The sequence below is a fragment of the Babesia bigemina genome (assembly GCF_000981445.1).
Source record: "Babesia bigemina genome assembly Bbig001, chromosome : II".
Classification (NCBI taxonomy): Eukaryota; Apicomplexa; class Aconoidasida; order Piroplasmida; family Babesiidae; genus Babesia; species Babesia bigemina.
In genome coordinates, this window is record NC_027217.1 from 1459378 (window position 1) to 1475342 (window position 15965).

The 15965-nt window shown below is 49.3% G+C and overlaps 10 protein-coding genes across 10 annotated transcripts; 3 read left to right on the forward strand and 7 right to left on the reverse strand.

The window, feature by feature from the left end:
- Positions 1-215: 215 nt before the first annotated feature.
- BBBOND_0206540 (hypothetical protein) lies at positions 216-678 on the forward strand (the record flags this gene model as incomplete). The annotated part of the gene is made up of 2 exons (XM_012912228.1): positions 216-341; positions 463-678. 2 exons carry the CDS (start codon positions 216-218, stop codon positions 676-678), a joined length of 342 nt encoding a protein of 113 aa, XP_012767682.1.
- A 143-nt stretch (positions 679-821) lies between these two features.
- On the reverse strand, positions 822-1580 carry BBBOND_0206550 (hypothetical protein; the record flags this gene model as incomplete). The annotated part of the gene is made up of 1 exon (XM_012912229.1): positions 822-1580. One exon carries the CDS (start codon positions 1578-1580, stop codon positions 822-824), a length of 759 nt encoding a protein of 252 aa, XP_012767683.1.
- Positions 1581-2556: 976 nt separating this feature from the next.
- Positions 2557-2778, reverse strand: BBBOND_0206560 (hypothetical protein; the record flags this gene model as incomplete). Its single annotated transcript, XM_012912230.1, has 1 exon — positions 2557-2778. The coding sequence occupies one exon, from the start codon at positions 2776-2778 to the stop codon at positions 2557-2559; it is 222 nt and encodes a 73-aa protein (XP_012767684.1).
- A 1380-nt stretch (positions 2779-4158) lies between these two features.
- BBBOND_0206570 (hypothetical protein, conserved) lies at positions 4159-5281 on the reverse strand (the record flags this gene model as incomplete). The annotated part of the gene is made up of 2 exons (XM_012912231.1): positions 4159-4919; positions 5098-5281. The coding sequence occupies 2 exons, from the start codon at positions 5279-5281 to the stop codon at positions 4159-4161; spliced, it is 945 nt and encodes a 314-aa protein (XP_012767685.1).
- Positions 5282-5428: 147 nt separating this feature from the next.
- On the reverse strand, positions 5429-6118 carry BBBOND_0206580 (hypothetical protein, conserved; the record flags this gene model as incomplete). Its single annotated transcript, XM_012912232.1, has 1 exon — positions 5429-6118. One exon carries the CDS (start codon positions 6116-6118, stop codon positions 5429-5431), a length of 690 nt encoding a protein of 229 aa, XP_012767686.1.
- A 692-nt stretch (positions 6119-6810) lies between these two features.
- On the reverse strand, positions 6811-7508 carry BBBOND_0206590 (RNA binding protein, putative; the record flags this gene model as incomplete). Its single annotated transcript, XM_012912233.1, has 6 exons — positions 6811-6874; positions 6911-6999; positions 7037-7124; positions 7183-7289; positions 7323-7409; positions 7452-7508. The coding sequence occupies 6 exons, from the start codon at positions 7506-7508 to the stop codon at positions 6811-6813; spliced, it is 492 nt and encodes a 163-aa protein (XP_012767687.1).
- Positions 7509-7692: 184 nt separating this feature from the next.
- On the forward strand, positions 7693-8883 carry BBBOND_0206600 (phosphoadenosine phosphosulfate reductase family domain containing protein, putative; the record flags this gene model as incomplete). Its single annotated transcript, XM_012912234.1, has 4 exons — positions 7693-7835; positions 7878-7990; positions 8239-8344; positions 8505-8883. 4 exons carry the CDS (start codon positions 7693-7695, stop codon positions 8881-8883), a joined length of 741 nt encoding a protein of 246 aa, XP_012767688.1.
- Positions 8884-8986: 103 nt separating this feature from the next.
- On the reverse strand, positions 8987-11199 carry BBBOND_0206610 (flavodoxin and oxidoreductase NAD-binding domain containing protein, putative; the record flags this gene model as incomplete). The annotated part of the gene is made up of 6 exons (XM_012912235.1): positions 8987-9092; positions 9132-9658; positions 9696-10339; positions 10383-10695; positions 10739-10846; positions 10885-11199. 6 exons carry the CDS (start codon positions 11197-11199, stop codon positions 8987-8989), a joined length of 2013 nt encoding a protein of 670 aa, XP_012767689.1.
- A 41-nt stretch (positions 11200-11240) lies between these two features.
- Positions 11241-12710, reverse strand: BBBOND_0206620 (hypothetical protein, conserved; the record flags this gene model as incomplete). The annotated part of the gene is made up of 1 exon (XM_012912236.1): positions 11241-12710. The coding sequence occupies one exon, from the start codon at positions 12708-12710 to the stop codon at positions 11241-11243; it is 1470 nt and encodes a 489-aa protein (XP_012767690.1).
- Positions 12711-13979: 1269 nt separating this feature from the next.
- On the forward strand, positions 13980-15856 carry BBBOND_0206630 (hypothetical protein, conserved; the record flags this gene model as incomplete). Its single annotated transcript, XM_012912237.1, has 9 exons — positions 13980-14261; positions 14287-14359; positions 14396-14458; positions 14495-14529; positions 14565-14611; positions 14824-14899; positions 14944-14995; positions 15039-15121; positions 15164-15856. The coding sequence occupies 9 exons, from the start codon at positions 13980-13982 to the stop codon at positions 15854-15856; spliced, it is 1404 nt and encodes a 467-aa protein (XP_012767691.1).
- Between the last annotated feature and the right edge of the window lie 109 nt (positions 15857-15965).

Consider the following 15965-nt stretch of genomic DNA (forward strand, 5'->3'; position numbering starts at 1 on the left):
TAAATAATCTCTGCTGTTGATCACATTGTACAAATATGCAACGTGTGGCGCACCACGTTTTGGTGATTATACGATGGTTATGCTCTAATGTTTTCGCGTGTATACACGTAGTCTGCTGCCTCTATATCAATCTAGGTTGTGTCTTTGATGGTAAGGCATAGCAGGGGTTAATGACCATCACCTCGGTAATGCTCCACAGATGAGAGTATGCTTGGATGGCCATCACCCTACGCGAATTTCCAGATGTCGAATGTTTGCGCAACACATCATCACGGAATCTCGCAGAAAACGTGTCAAACTTGGTATGCCCAGAAAAATACAGATGTAACTCCGCCACGATTGTAAGTTTGGTGTAAAAATAAATAGTACCCACGATCACAAGAATGAAAACGCATAGCCGAATTTAGAAGTTATGCAATATGCAGTAGCTTAACAGCCTCGCAGTGAACAGGAGTTCCGCAGTTACGCAACTGCCATTCTACCAAGATACGCCAAAACGGCCGGAATCTCTCATGTGAAATCACAGATGCAAACAAATCGCGTATATGCGCTAGACAAAAAGCATTCGTTCAAAAATTGAAGCGTGTGATGCAAAAGAAGTTAGCGTTAATTAGCGTCCTGAATACGATCCAAGAGACGCCGAGAAACCTACTCGCCCTCATTACAAGGCAACTATAGCGTGGATGAAGCGCGTAAACGTATAACTTGCGGCAACAACATTTCAGAAACTAGACTTCTATTCGGTTCCAATAACATCATCGAATTAGGAATCTGACGTCAATTCCTCTTATCTGCGTTTACAGATCATTCAAGCTATCTACTTAGTAAAATGCCCAGAAACCAGCAAGGTCAAATATTACATCCAGTGCTTGTGAATCCACGGGATTTGTCGTTTTTTGGAGGTCTAAACGACTCAAGCCACCCCGGCAGCCTTCGCCGTAACCAACTGCTTTCAATGCATCCGCTACATTCCGCTTCTCCTCATTGGGCGCCTCTCCTACAGGAGCAGGACCACCTTCTTCCTTCAACGAACGTAGACCTGCGTACAACATAGGAGCGATACCAACAAAGACAACTGCGCAAGCTTCCGGGTCCTTCGCGCATGACGAATCCCACGTGGCCTCTGAGCTGTAAGCAGATTCGTACTGGCCAGGGATCTTGAGGTCATCCAAGAACTTCTCAGCGCCGCCTACAAATCTGCCTAGTTTCTTTGTGATGTTTTTAGGGGTAAGACCAAATGCCTGGACGACATTCTTATAGTCGCATTCCTCGACGTTTTCTAAGATCGCAGCGAGCTTAGTGGGGTTCTTCGTCTTAGTTCCAGCGAACCGTTTCAGCAGTTCTTTCACTAATGGCTTGTCTCTGAACTCCTGTCGCCTTAGGAACAACTCGGAAGCATATTTTACTTTTTCAAGAGCCGGCAACTTCGTAGATCCAGTAGGCTGGCTTCTGAGGAAAAAGTGAATCGCAGTACTCATAGCCTTCAAGTTCTTTTCAGCATCATCTCCCTTCACGGCCAACAACCAATCAATGCCCTCCTTGAGGTTGCGAGGAACCTCAGTCAACGAAGTGTACACCATCTTCTACCCAGTGGTTCAATAACGTAATACCTATAAATTAACGAATGTTTAATCAATTTGTAGGAAAGTCCACAAGCATACGCGTATTTAACGGGCAAAGGGAACACCAGCTATGTATCAATCGTTGATAGGCACCACAGCGCTATTGATACCGAATATTATGTGCTTGATTATAACACGTGAAGGGTTATACACGCCGAATCCTGTTAGGATAACGTTGCGTTAAGGATACAGCCGACCCCACTAAAACAAGGTCGATACTATTAACGTGGCATGCAGTGTGTACAACGCATGTCATTGTAGTATTTATGTTTCGTAAACATATGACGCACACGGAGTTTTGCGTTGTTGTTATGTCAGGGGATTAAACGTTAAATTTCAATTTCAGCCCCAGAGTTCAACTGGTATGACACAGCATGAGCCGCTCCGTGTCTGACTCCCCACATCTCACCGACATCTACCGGCATAGATACCATGAGATCACGCGCCTTAGTCGCACGTACAAACAGCGACTTGGTTGATGACCCACTATTTCATCAGGAATCCGGGTCAGATGTCGACGTGGATGGCCATCCAGATTCGCTGCATTGTAATCACGGGGTGGAGCAGCCAGCCGTCCACCATCAATGTTACCTAGTGATTCCAGTGTTTTGAACGGATGCGTCACTGTCTATGTTGTGGCGGCTATCTCTGCGTAACAAGTATACCGCGTCCAGCAGATCGTATACAGGCTGAGCATCTTGCTTCACGCTTCTATGTGATCCAACATTTTTGGGTTGGCGTAGTTACAAATTGATTTGTGTGAGTTGTTGTGGTTTTAACCTCAGTATTGGGTCAAAAATGCTAAACAACCGTGTCTTCCGTATTAAGGTCACCCAGCTCCCAACCGATATGGGCATCGTCCGCTCACCGCCTTGGCTACCTACCAATCCGGTGTCCTGCTAATATCTCTCAAATGGCGCATGTAATTGCAGCTCTACGATTGATTTGCCATGTGTTTGTGCGGTTCTCGCAATGCTACGTAATCGAGTGCAACTCGATGTATCTCAAGCGTGATTGGCCCTGATTCCTTATTGAGCTGAGGGTTACCGAAAGTGTTTCCTAGCCATCTCATACCGACAACATATCTCAAAGATTCGTCATGTTTCTGGCACTTCATACCTGATTGTGAATCACACTCCGCTTTCCCCTCATCCATCCCAGCAAGCCGTAGGCTGCCGCTGCGTAGGGCGGGCACGGGTAACTGTGATTTAGTAATTACCAATATAAGTCACTTCAGCCTTATGAATAGTTATGATGTGAAGTGATGTGAACACGCAGTGAGCAAATGAAGTGCTTTCCTGTTATATTTTTGCCAATGGTGTAGGGTGGCCAAGTGCTCGAACGGTAGTTGGTTGATTAATTTGGTGGTTGCTGAGGGACAATGATCATTGCCGCATTGAATCTCTTGTTGAGTATTTGGGGCATAGTCTGGTTTCTAGGTTGTGATGAGATCATGAAAGCAAAAACTTGCATCTTCCCTGGGTGTACCAGAAATACACTATTTGTCTTGTGAGATGTGGCATCAAATCCCATTACTGGCATGACATGGTATCGCTAACACAAAACTACAAACATGTATCGTTAACACAAAAATATGATGCCAACTCAGCACCGACAACTACCACAATCTAAGCAAAACCCATGCCGTCACTGAAGACGCAAACCAGAGCGAACAACACGATCTATGACAATTAAACTCTGCCACTGACAAAAAAATGACTACATCTGAGCTACTCATTACTTGGCGTAGTAGTTCTCAATCCGGATGGTAGAAATAATGGCCCCCTTGATGGTGACACATCGACACTCCAACGGCGGGGTCTGGCGTAACGTTTCCCCAGGTCCCATGCGTTTGCTTTCTAACTTCAGTGTGACAAAGTGAGATGTTCTCGACGCTACCAACGAGTCGCTAAGATCTCCCACATTCTTGACTATGCCGTCAACAAAGACATTGTTAAAGCAACCGGGTGGGTCAAGGACGTATGGAGCTGGGCATCAGGACGCTACCTCACCTGCGATCATAAGAAGTATCTTGCTACCGAACTGTAGCTCGCCGTCCGCATCGTAGATTTTGTTTGTCTCAGGTTTGAACAGCTCAGTGGGTGCGTTGTGACGCCACAGCCTTGCATGTACAGGTATGTAGTCTCGACAGCAACTTCAACGACGTGCCACGTGTATTACTTAGGAGTTTGTGCGGTATGATGATTCGGTGATGTAGTCTAAGGTATGAGAGATCCGCTAGTCGGCACGTTGCCAATTGATACCTTGTCTAATGTGTGAGATGGTGGACGGGGACAGAAGTCATCGCACGACCATGAGTGCTGCTCTCACCCAAGCTGGGTGGTAGCACGGATGAAGTCAATGACTAGACGTGGAACCTGCAACCAACAACACCGTTAGTCTATAGCCTTGAAAAGCCGAACATCGTCCTAGGAATATAGCCACATAGTACACTAGGGAACTAGACACCCAGATGTAACATTGATGTATAGATGCGATAAATGGCAATAACGCACAAAATCAATCTCCTATCATTTCACAGCACCGTAGTTGAAGGTAATTCTAGTGTTGCAATGGCATCGTCAATGAATGCCTCTGAAAAATGAGCAGAATCATTTTGGAACATCGTCCCAATGTCTTCGGCTGCCTTTCGATCTACTGACACCTCGACGTGCACTCTGCGATCTAACATGTTGGATAGTTTTAATCCAGCACGTTTACACAAGATTTCTTCGAATTCGTCCGCTGTGTTCAAACGTTGATCCGGGTCTAAGGCCTCCCGTACGCTACGGACGAAAGAAATATGATCTCGACCCTCCCTGTATTTCGGCATTTTGGCGGGACGCAGGAGCACTTGCGATATGAGGGGTGATATGCTCCACGGAAAAACGCTGTGATGGACAAATGCTTTGTTGTTGAAAGCCTGGGAATTGCCCGCCACTTTGTATATGAGCGGAGACTGTTCAGCGTCACCCATTCCAGTAGAGTTATTCGACTCCATGTCACCATACTCTTCCACTACGTAATCCCCTTCGATACATTTAAACTTATCATTGAATATGCCGCAGCCGCTGAAAACATTGTCGTAGCTCCATCTGCATATGTCAGTCGGGCAAATATCCTTGGCAAACTGCGTAGACGCTATCAAGCTGGTATTTACACTGCATTCATCTACTATAACGGTGCCTCCTCCCGTGAAACGTCTTATTATTGATATTCCTCTCGATTTGGTTTCGTTGACATCTCTAACGAACTGGTGAGCTTTTCCTCCTAGACCCATAACAACGGCCTTTGTGCCTGAGGATTCGATATATAACAACACTTGGGTTATACACACGATCAAATACTTTATGCATGGTTAACAGAATTCGTGAATTCATCAACATAGCTGAGCGTTGCTTTGGGGAGTTTTGTACGCCACCGGGGTACGAAATACGCATTTTTATTACGCAAACCAAAAACTATGGTTGGTTACCTGTCCTGCTGTGGTTGTTTACCAGATAGAATGCGCAATTTTCAGCCACTGGTGCGACCTTCCTATAAAGGAACTCCTCGAACAACAACTGTCGAAGAAGGCCGATCCCATCCAACCGAAACACATAGAAGCAACTTTGCTTCTGTTTGCTCAGTAATTCTACCCACCGTGCGATATTGGTCATATCTGAAAACTGCTCGGCGGCATAGCCGACTGTGTAACGTGCGGCAGTGTGTGGAACACTTGGAGATAAACTGTCTTTTCATTTAAATGAAATGTGTCTGTGTGTTTATTTAAGGCTCTGATAAAACGGTGGAGCCTTGAACAAGGCCTACTTACCGAACGGACGCCGCAAAATGAGCTCGTCTAACCTGTTGCGGTACACCATGAAGTGTTCCCACCCGGGAGAAAGGTCGATTCCCAATTGGTGGATGATCTGCGCCTCCGTAAGGAAGTGAGTTCCGCAGTTCTTGAGTATGCGATGCGCCTCGTTTCTTACCCCCTTAGTGAGTATCACGAACCGATACGTGTACTTGTGGTCGCTGTACCTCGGCGAATAGTATACATCCCCATATGGCGTGGATTTGTACGGGTAATCCCCCAGATTAGTCGTGCTGATTTCATAGTTCGCGATGTTCTTGTGTACCTCATACGTTGGCGTTGCAGAAGCCAATAAACGCCACTCCTCAAGCGTTTGTTGAATTTTGATCTCCCCTGCGTCAACACGGGACCAGAAACTAAAATGCGAGCTGCGCCCCCTTTTGTTTTTCAATATTGGGCTGTGCTGGTCCAAAGTGTCCACTTCTCGGTCGGAGTCGCTTGCCATGGCGTAGCACCCTCGGGCCAGCCGAATATGTTTGGGCGATATGAACGTGCCCTTTACAGATTGAATGCCATACCCATCAATGCAATCTTTCGCATTCATAAAGAACATTTCCCCGGGAAATCCATCTTCTATACCAGGGGCCACTTCCATACCATGTCCAAAGGCAGCCCTTTGTAGACATACGTCCTCTCCCATTATGCCTTATTGACACGGGACTAATTGTATCAAACCCTTGTCGACACTCAAACGCCCTATAGTACGCTTTGGAAACACAACGAAAATATGCTACAAGCGTTTCGATCAACTAGTCCGCTGAGGCCTTTGCCATTCACCACCGCTTTTAGGCTTCTTGCATAGCCACTTCCTGATCTTCGGATGCTGATGTGCAACCACTATCCAATTCGAGGATGTTAACCACCGACTGCACAAGGCCTTAAAGGCCTCCTCTCGCTCGTTAGCAGCAGCTGGCTTCTAACAGCTACCCCTACGGTGGTCTGAGCGACAGCTGTCTACACTACGATATTCACAGGCTCATTACGGCCACCGGATACCAAACTATCGCGTACCTACCGTCTCACACGGGCACCTGAGGGTTGTGAGCAGCTTTGGGCGCAAGGTGTGAAACTCTCGCCTACTGGCACTTTCGCTGATGGGTGTGTATGCGGAAGTCGCCTGAACTGTGGCGTCAGTACTGATATTGATTGGATGCCAGGTGGCAACAAAAATGTATTTGCTGCTCAAAATGTGCTATGTTCGCCTGATGTGCAGACGTTGGCCTTGCACGGGCCGGGATCAATGGGGACGGGCCCGGCTGGTAGCCATGCCACAGCTTGTACGGCGCATTTTCCCGGCCCCCGCCACACAATCCCACGATATAACAACGCGATTCAGTATGGTTTTCCATAACCGCCACGGTTGCTGCCTCGGTAGTGTGACGGATATCGTCCTCCCCTGTGTTAACGTGAACTACACACATGTCTACCTCACCTGCCGCCACGGAAGCCACGACCACGCCCTCTGGCGTGACCCGCGCGTTTTTTGCCGAACCCAGGGATGTTTTTCCGTTTAGGAGTGACCTGCATGTCGTTTGGCCATGCAGAAAGCTGTCCTGACCTTAATGATGCGCTCCTTAAAGACGCAGTCGTTTAGCATCAGAGCGTTGTTCACGGCATCCTCATTAGCGAATTCGATGTAGGCGTACCTGCGAAGCGGTTTAGAAGCTACACATGCTGCTACTAGGAGCTGAAACGCTGACTAACCCTTTTGGCTTTCCGGTCCACTTGTCTACCATGATGGTGATCCTGTTTATCTGCCCGGATGCTTTAAAGAATTCTTGTAGGTCATGCGGCTTGGTCGAATAATCCACCTAGGCGTAATGGCGCTGTAAAGGGTCGCTTACGTTTCCGACGTATATTGAGCGACGATCGACCTCCTCATTTTCCTCCGTTTCCATCGCATCCTCAGCCATTTCACTCTCAGTAATTCCCTAAACGATATTTATCAATTTGGCCTGTCGCTGCGGTCATACCTGTAGTTTCTTTAGCTCATCCTCCAGGATGGTAATTTCTCCGCCTTTGGCTTCCATTTTTGCGATTGTTGGCGGTTAAATACTAATACGTATTATGCCTTTGGCACCCGAAATAATTTGGATATTTAACCTGGGACGGGAAGGTAGTGCACGTCGGTAGCCGCATTGCAGCCGAGGCCCCTGCACGTCTTGTGGGTGTGGGCCTGCGTCACTTCCCTTCACATTCTTCTGTTTCGATGCCATGTCGAGAAGTTGGGACCAATTAAAGGTGTTTGGGCAACTTCTGTCGGTTCCCCTGCAACGTCACGTTTTGGGAGACGAGGAATCCGCAAAGCTGGCAACGCTCGTAAACAGAGCGGTTACGCTATTGTTTAAAGCTTACAGGTAGGTGCAATATATCCAACCTTCCACGCATCACGGCCGCAGTAACATAGGGCACGACAACGTGTACGTCTCTTTCAACGGTGGGAAGGATTCGGTAGCGGTGCTACATTTACATCGGCTTGCGTCCTCCTTCCCAGACTCCGGCGTAGCAGCTGGTGAGTAATCTGCATTGGTTTATTTCTACATCATTTGTGTTATGATGCCCTGTTAAATGCTTAACTATGCGACAAATCCGCATCTAAGTCGAAGTGTCATACCAAAGTATTAACCCATCAGGCATACATCGCGTTGGAGGTAGCATTCGCAGGGCGGGAGGATCCCACTGCGGAGTGTGGCCTTCAAATGCCTCTATAGCAACGTATTTATGGACTTTCTGAGTTCTAGTGGCTTATTCGTGCTGCAGGTCGGCCGCTCAACGTAGTATTTTTCAAGGACCCGGCGGAGCGCTTGTTTCCTGAGATAACCGAGTTCGTGGACCACGTTGCCAAAAAGTACAATTTTAAAGTAAAGTGAGTGGACGATTATTTGACGCTATTAGTGATGTGTGGTGGTTTGTGCTTCGTTGGCTGTTGTCTGCGTCGGTTTGCAACCTTGAATCACCCATTGCAAAAATACGTTCCTGTGAGGTGTTCAAGAGGAATTAGACGGGCAGTAAACATAATATTTCAGGGTAGTAGAGGACGTTTGGCATAAAGGAATCCCACAAATTGCTGCCGGAAGGAAGGCGGCCTTTGTTCTAGGGTGTAGAAGCACTGACTTCGAGGGCTCACAAATATCCGAAATAGAGGAGGGGTCCACAGGAGGAGTAGAGTTCGTACGCATACACCCCCTTTCACAGTGGAGTTACGGTGACGTTTGGAATTTTCTGAGGCTCTTTTCCTTCGACTATTGTTCGCTCTACGATATCGGATACACGTCAGTTGGTAGCGTCGACGATACAATCGCAAATCCCCACCTAAAAAAGCCGGATGGCACCTATGCCCCGGCATATAAATTACAAAATTGGTCTTTGGAGCGATCTGGTCGTACCAAAACTTCGACCAAGTAGCAGCGCGCTTTACAATACATAACAAGTGCACAAAGGTTAGCGTTGACAGTCATACGTTGCAACATCACTGACTTTATGTGTCACTGAGTACATAATTAGACTTCTACCATAGTTCTTCAATAAATCTTCCATCAGCTTTAAGTTCGGCTATATCGGTCTTGGTGAAGTGCTGTATTATGGCCTTGACCTGGGCTCCCATCGGTTTACTCCTGCGTGATGCATGGCCGTAGCTAGCGGTTTGCACTTACCCACAGACGCATACTACCCCATCATTTTTGAGTATATCGACAACTTCCTCCATGTGCTTTCTTAAGATGTGTTGTACGTACATGGGAGTCTTCGACCTCGACAAAGCAATGTGCACCGTGTAGTTTGGCATGGCTTTTAGTTGTTCCACTTCTTCTGCGTACAATATGTGCGCTTCGGTTCTGAAGCCCAAAAATAATATACGCTTCAAATCGTTGCGCCCGTTCTGCCAGAATGCCCTGAAAGGTGCGACCCCGGCACCGTTGGCTATCATGACAAGGGGCCTTGCGTCCAATCCCTCGACGCTGCTGAAAGCGGAGGGCCTCCTGAACAGTTTCACGCTGTCCCCTTGCTTTAGAGAGCAAAGATAGTGCGTGCATGCTCCTTCGTAGTTACGTTGTCTGACGAAGAAATCCCCCGCCGCGGGTGACACTTTGTATCCCACAGTTTTCTTGAGCGATGATCGGAAGCTTTTGAACGAGTGGATGGGGAATGTGACCAGCTTAACAGTGCAGTCAATGCTGTTGGTCTGCAACATAGATGAGGAAGATTGACGTGCGACCTACTTTTGGGTGCGACGATATGGTATACGCCTTGGGTACTTTTTTCTTCACTATTTGCAGAAACCCTCCCAGGTTGAACAGCGCATCTTCCATAAAGATTTCTACAAACTCAGGCAGTGTAACGTGCAATTCCTCTCTCATCCTTTTGATGAGGGATTTGCTATTCAGCATTTTATTGAACAGCTGACACGCCGGGGCTGTTTGAAGGAAGGTGCCCATTTCTTCGAGAACGTCCTCGTCCGGCAACTCCGTCAGGTCCAGATAGTATAATAGCGCATCGCGGATTGTGCATGGCACGGGGAAAGGAGGCTCGAAGTCCATCTGCGTTTCCGTTGACCCATATCGAGGCACGAAGGTAATAACCCTATCCAAGTCCGGATCCTTCAACCTCAGTTTGCCCATGAAATACTTCACGACATGAGGAGGGTTGGCATAGAGAATGTTGACGGTTTCCGCGGGGCTAAATGCGGAATCCGGTTTAATACGCAGACAGTTCGTTTGCGAGTCACCATTCGGTGTCATGTTGAAATTATCCAAGACTACGTGGTCCACGCATTGCCATTGCTGTTTGCACACAACATTTGCGATATTTGGCTGTCGTGGACGGTCCGCGGGACTGCTACTAACGTATCTTAGCTCCAATGGAACTGAGGTTTTGTTAGGAAATGTTGAAGAGCTGCATAGACGCACCTTTGTCTCTCCATGAGTCCGTTACCTTCAGCAGCTTCCCACGTGATTGGACGCTCAATTGTGGCGGGGGGATGTTAAAGTCATTAGCGAGCTTTTCACACAGCTTTATGGTCCATTGGTTGAAATCGCCCTTCAAGTCGCCGGCGTCATCTCCTAAAGCAATGCTGAGTATTTCCTGTGCCCCTGCCTTATTAAGCAGCGTTTGGAGTGTTTTAGCAGCACGGTTGAACAGCGGGTATTCTGAACTGCCCAGGCCGAAAATGCAAAACCGCAGTCCACGAAGGGCGCTCCCATCCTTCCCACGTTTGCCCAACTGTGGCACAGTTAGCTCAAAACCTCGTCGCTGTAATGCCTACCCATTTTACAAAGTCAGTCGCGTTATCGGGGAAGAGGCCGTCGTCATGCGTAGCCACTGTGAAAATGGCGGTGGCTCCAGGTTGCGATATTTTCTCATCTTCCCAGTCCTACACGTCATCTGTACTCCCACGATGCTGATTCGTACCTCTAAGTTGATTGCATTGCAGCGGAAGGCTTCGTTCCACTCCGCCAATTGCAGCGCCAGAGCTCTGGCGAAGCGCTCCGCCGTCCCTGTCTGACTCCCATAGTAAATGTAGACACGTGAGATGTCCCCCTGCGCGTCACTTTCGACCTTTGGGGGCTCTATTTCGGTTGTGTGTGGCTCCTGTGGAGAATCACCGCCCTCCTGCTCCGCTGGATCGGAGCTGCAAGGTTGCGCGCGCTTCCATAGTTCATAGGTGACATAGACTGCCAACGCCGTAGCAACGATGCTGAGCGTCACCTGTGTGATGTGTGGCATACTAAAATTAAATATAGTGGTTCAACTTCGCCCTACAGCTCTCAGTCGAGCTCGTCCAAGAAGGCGATGTCGGATATATTGATGTCGTCCAGCGCCTGGAAATTTTGCGCCGCAAGCTGTTCGTAGGTGGGTTCCGGCACGTCTTGCACCACCTTCCCTCTATGTTGCAGAATGTACATTTTGTAGAGCTCAGCATGCTTCCGAGCCATCAGCGGCGTCGCATACCTCTTTGCGTAGAAAGACTTCGAGTGTTTGGTTCCCTCTCGCGTCTTCCACTGGGCCATAAACCTCTGCTGCCGTTTGTCGTAGGAGACACTTGCAGATACGACGTTTATGTTCCTGTTGGCGTGCGTTTCGTCCGACGGCACCTCAGGCTTGGACGAAGGCGGCACCTTGACGTACGTCTCATTTGATACCGTAGGCTCACTGCGCCTTCTTCTCCTCCTCCTAGAATCTTCATCCCTCTTTCGTGCGGAGGTTGATCTTGTAGGCAGCTCGGTGACAAAATCCTCGTCATCCTTGCTGTTCAGAGCGGAGCGCCTGGAGACAGCCTTCTGCCTGGTGTTCACACGCGACTCTGATGACGCATTGCGCTGCGTTTTGTTCACTCGAGTATTGTACACAGTTTGAGACGCCCGCGGCTGCTTGGAGAGCACGTTCATCACGAGTTTGTCGAAGTCGTTCTGGTTGCGCGTGTTGTACGGCCGGTGGTTGCCATCGCTGGTCTCGCGTTCACCGCTCTGCTCGCCCAAATACCCCTCGGCGAATTCGATTGCGTTTGTGCTCGTGTTTATGAGATCTGAGTTGTCGAATTCGTCATCCGCCAGGTCGGCCACATGAACGGCGGCGGCGATGTCCAAGTCTATGTCGGAAGGCAGCGCCGTTTCATCGTCCAGCCCACTGAGCGAATACTGCCTGTTCTTAGACTCCCAGTTGAACTTGCCCCAAGTTGGCACCTCGTCGAAATTGCTACGCTCCTGCGTCTGCTCCATTTCTAGCTGAAGCTCAACGTTGTGCATGGTCTGTTCCAGGACTTCGTTGTAGCTGTCGTTGTCAAACGGCTTATTGTTGCGCATGCATTCCAGCCTGTAGATTATCTTGAAGTAGTCGACATCCTCCACCTTGGCCCAGAGGGACGCAGTGGCATTTTCGGGGTCGGCAGCTTCTGCGTCGAACCTATCGTAGATGCTGCGGAACACAGACTCGTAGCACTGCAGGAGCTTTATGCTGTTCGTTGTTGCAATCTTGTGGAAATGGTAGGCAAAGTCATTGCCGTGCGGAAGCGTCCCCCACGGCCTGCATACCGACTTCACAAGTCCGAGTGTGTTGAGCAGTTTCATCTGATACATGAAGAAAAACGCCTGGCTCGAGCTTTCGCGTTTCGGCTTGCCGTAAGTCTTCCACCTGTCTGCCACTGCATTGTCCGCGCCGAACAGCCGTTGTGCCTTGTGGACCTCCTGATGATCGGAGAGACCAGGCTGCTTGTGATTGAGAGCATCGAGGGCGAGCATCCTGTTGCCGCCACAACTGCCACCTTTTTTACACGTTATAATACGCCTCGGAGGACTCTTAGGGGGCGTCGCGCGTGTGCTGAGCTGCACCTAGCTTTCCCGTCCAACGTCAAGTGCCGTCGGACCAGTACGTGGATGCGCAAGAGTTCCTGCCTGATCCCTCGCGTGTGAATCGCAGTCCGTATATCTATCTCTACACACCAAAAAAATACACAGTGCACATATGCGGCTCAAGGTCGCATCTTCTTTGTGCGCCAAGTGTGGAATCTCGGGGGTCCCTTGCCGATGATCACGCCTGCACCTGCGACCTCAAAAGCGAGCTCGCAGATTCAACACGCTACAATGATGGCACTGCAGATCTGTGTGAGGGCTCGTTTCACTAGTCACGAGGTCCAGATGCCGAATCTCAGTTGCGTGCGCACGTGCACATTAGCGTAAGCGCCGTCTGTTGTTTCCTTGTGTGCCCCAATCGAGGGCCTAGTTACGCTTCTAATGTACACTGTTGGATGTTTGTGTGCCGTGCGTGTGGATTGCGCCGTGGTGTGTGCAGGCTAAGGACTGGTTGCTGGTGTTGTCCCTGTGTGAGGCTGACGAAGGCAACAGATTTTCGCGCGGCTTGTGTGTGTGTGCCACGCAAGATGACAATATGAGTCTGGCACTTTATGTGAAATGTGTCAATGAGTTTTCGCGCTTATAGAACACTGCCTTCCACTTAGTTACCTAGCTCTGTGTGTCTATGGCGGCCTTCGTTATCTTCCACACTGTCTGTGTGTAGCTGTTTATTTTTAGAGGTTTTATTTGATCATTGATTCGTGTTGGTCACGTTTGCAGAGACCTCAAATCATTTATGCCGTATTACTGCCGACAAGTTGTAGACGTGTCTGTCTGCTTATCGCCTCCTCCGCTGCTACATGGCTAATGTTTTGCTGGTGCGTATTTCTGAGTTATAGCAGTGTCTTTTATAGGTAACTGTCGCTTTGTTTGGTGGAAGCTTACTCAAGCTTCGCCAGCAAGTCAGACAGGTAAAACGTCACGTTACCTACTTTGTCACGCGCAAAACTCATTCACATCGTGTCATTATAAAAACGTGCTGCGAAATACGGTGTATCATTGCGGAGGCGCGCCGCAGCAGCCCTCTGCACCCGTGATTCAGATTCACGTCGTAGAGGACTGCCAAAGTTCTCACACGATCTGTAGCGATGATCTGCGATATAGAGCAAGGCGGCTTCGTTGCGCCTTTTCCCACTGCCAGATGGGTTGAAATCCCAGATGTGTGCGCGTCTCGATGCCGATATCGCGGATCAGCCTTTCGCGGTGGACTCGCCGGTCGCTGTCTTGAGGTATTTTCCGAGCAATGAACGCCATATAAGCGGTCCGCAGGGCATAGTAGAGCTATATGACGAGAAAGGGTGCAAGAGTCGTAGAGGAGTCGCCTCATTAAGAGCTTTTCTGTCCTTCCGAGGGGATGAGTTCGCCTCGGATGAGGCGGTTATACGCCGGGAGGCGTACGTGGAGGCGTTGGACTGCAACAGTTACAAGGTGGAGTTGTGTGTACGGGTCTTATAATCGTGCACAGCTAAGGTACATGGTCGAGATCGCTGGCGTTTGGACGCTTTCCGTGCTTCTTCCTTCTGGGGAGCATATCGCAGGTAGTGGTGCATGCTCACTCCCCTGATCGTTCTCAGGTTCGCCATTCGATATCAACGTCGAGCCTTCTGAGGCGTCTTCGTATACGTCAACACTGACATGTGAGTTGCCGTGGTCGCGATGCATATTCCGGACAGGCGTGCCGCAGAAAGGCTATTCATCGCAACAGAAGGTAAACACCAGTTTTGAGTCTGCAAAGCGCTTCAGGAGTTTATCATAACCGCGAAAGATAACTTCGGCAACAAGCTTCGCACGTAGGTGTTCGCGCTAATGGTTGTGTTGTGTATGTTGAACGCTGAGTGGGGGGTGAGACGTCCTTTTTGCGCATTTTCAAACACAGACCACGCTGCAAGCGTTTTAACCCGTGCATTCATACATAAGCGTTGAAGCTGTGACACATGTTGGAGACTTCGTCTTACAGCGTCGTGTGCTGCGATTTGGTAGCTTGGCGTCATTACGTTATTAGGGGGGGAACGCCTTTCGTAGCCACGTGCATCGGTGCGGCGAAGTTGATCTCGCTTTTCGACTGCAAGAACGGCCAGGTGCGTCCACTGAAGTTGGCGTGCAGCTGGTTAAATTTTTGCAGCACCGGGTGATATGTGACGCGGAGGACACGGCGTCTTTCAGCCAGTTGCGCGGTTGGTTAATGTTGTCGGGATGCTGATGTATGACGCGTTTCAGTCACTTTGATGGGCAAGGACATATCCAATTCGCCCTTCGTCTTATCTGCAAAACCACAATCTACCGCGTCTGCTGCTGAGCCGGTAAGGTCTTTGCTCTTGCGCCAGTTCCATTGGTGTCCGCAGGACCGGTTTTTGCTTGAGCTCGGCAAATTAAAGACGCAATCGGCGAAGAGCAACGCATTGTACAAATCTTACGGTCGAATTTCCGCTTCCCTCGTGAAAGAACAGCGTGAAGCAACGAAGTCGTACCACTCGACGAGGTTGCAGATCGTACACACGCTACCGGTGAAGTTCACCATCGAGGATCCCGACCCCACGCTTGGAGATAAGCGAAAGGAACTCATTGCACGGCACAACCAACTTACTGCCGAAATCGAGGAATTGTCGGCCAAGGTGCGCGCCGCGGAGACCGTGCGCAAAGAGGTGCTCGACAGCTTGGTGGAACGCTACGACAGATCCACGAAGCTCCACAAGGAGGCGGTTGATGCATACAAGGTTGTTCGTCGCGAGATTGGAGAGCTCACGTCTTCGACCAAGGAGAACCGGCGACTTGCTGATGCGTTACGTAGCGGTGATATGGAGGCCGTTAGGAAAGTGCAAGAGATGCGAACAATGGAAGACACGGTCGCCGCCTACTATCGCGGCACCGAAAAGGCTGAGAACACCAGGCAGCGCGTCCAACTAGTCAGCCGTCAGTACATGTCCAACGAAATATCGTCTCATATGATCTCAACCACACCAGACCGCCCCAATACGCCGGCGTTCTGGATGATGGAAGGACGATTCAAACCGTCAAACAAGATACAGGATGAGTAGCTATGACGTGGGCATAAGACTTTAATCGGTAATATATTTGCATGCCTAAGTGCCAGTGCAACGATCACAATCCCGAGGGTTTGACTCATTGTATCGCCAGCTGTGGTAT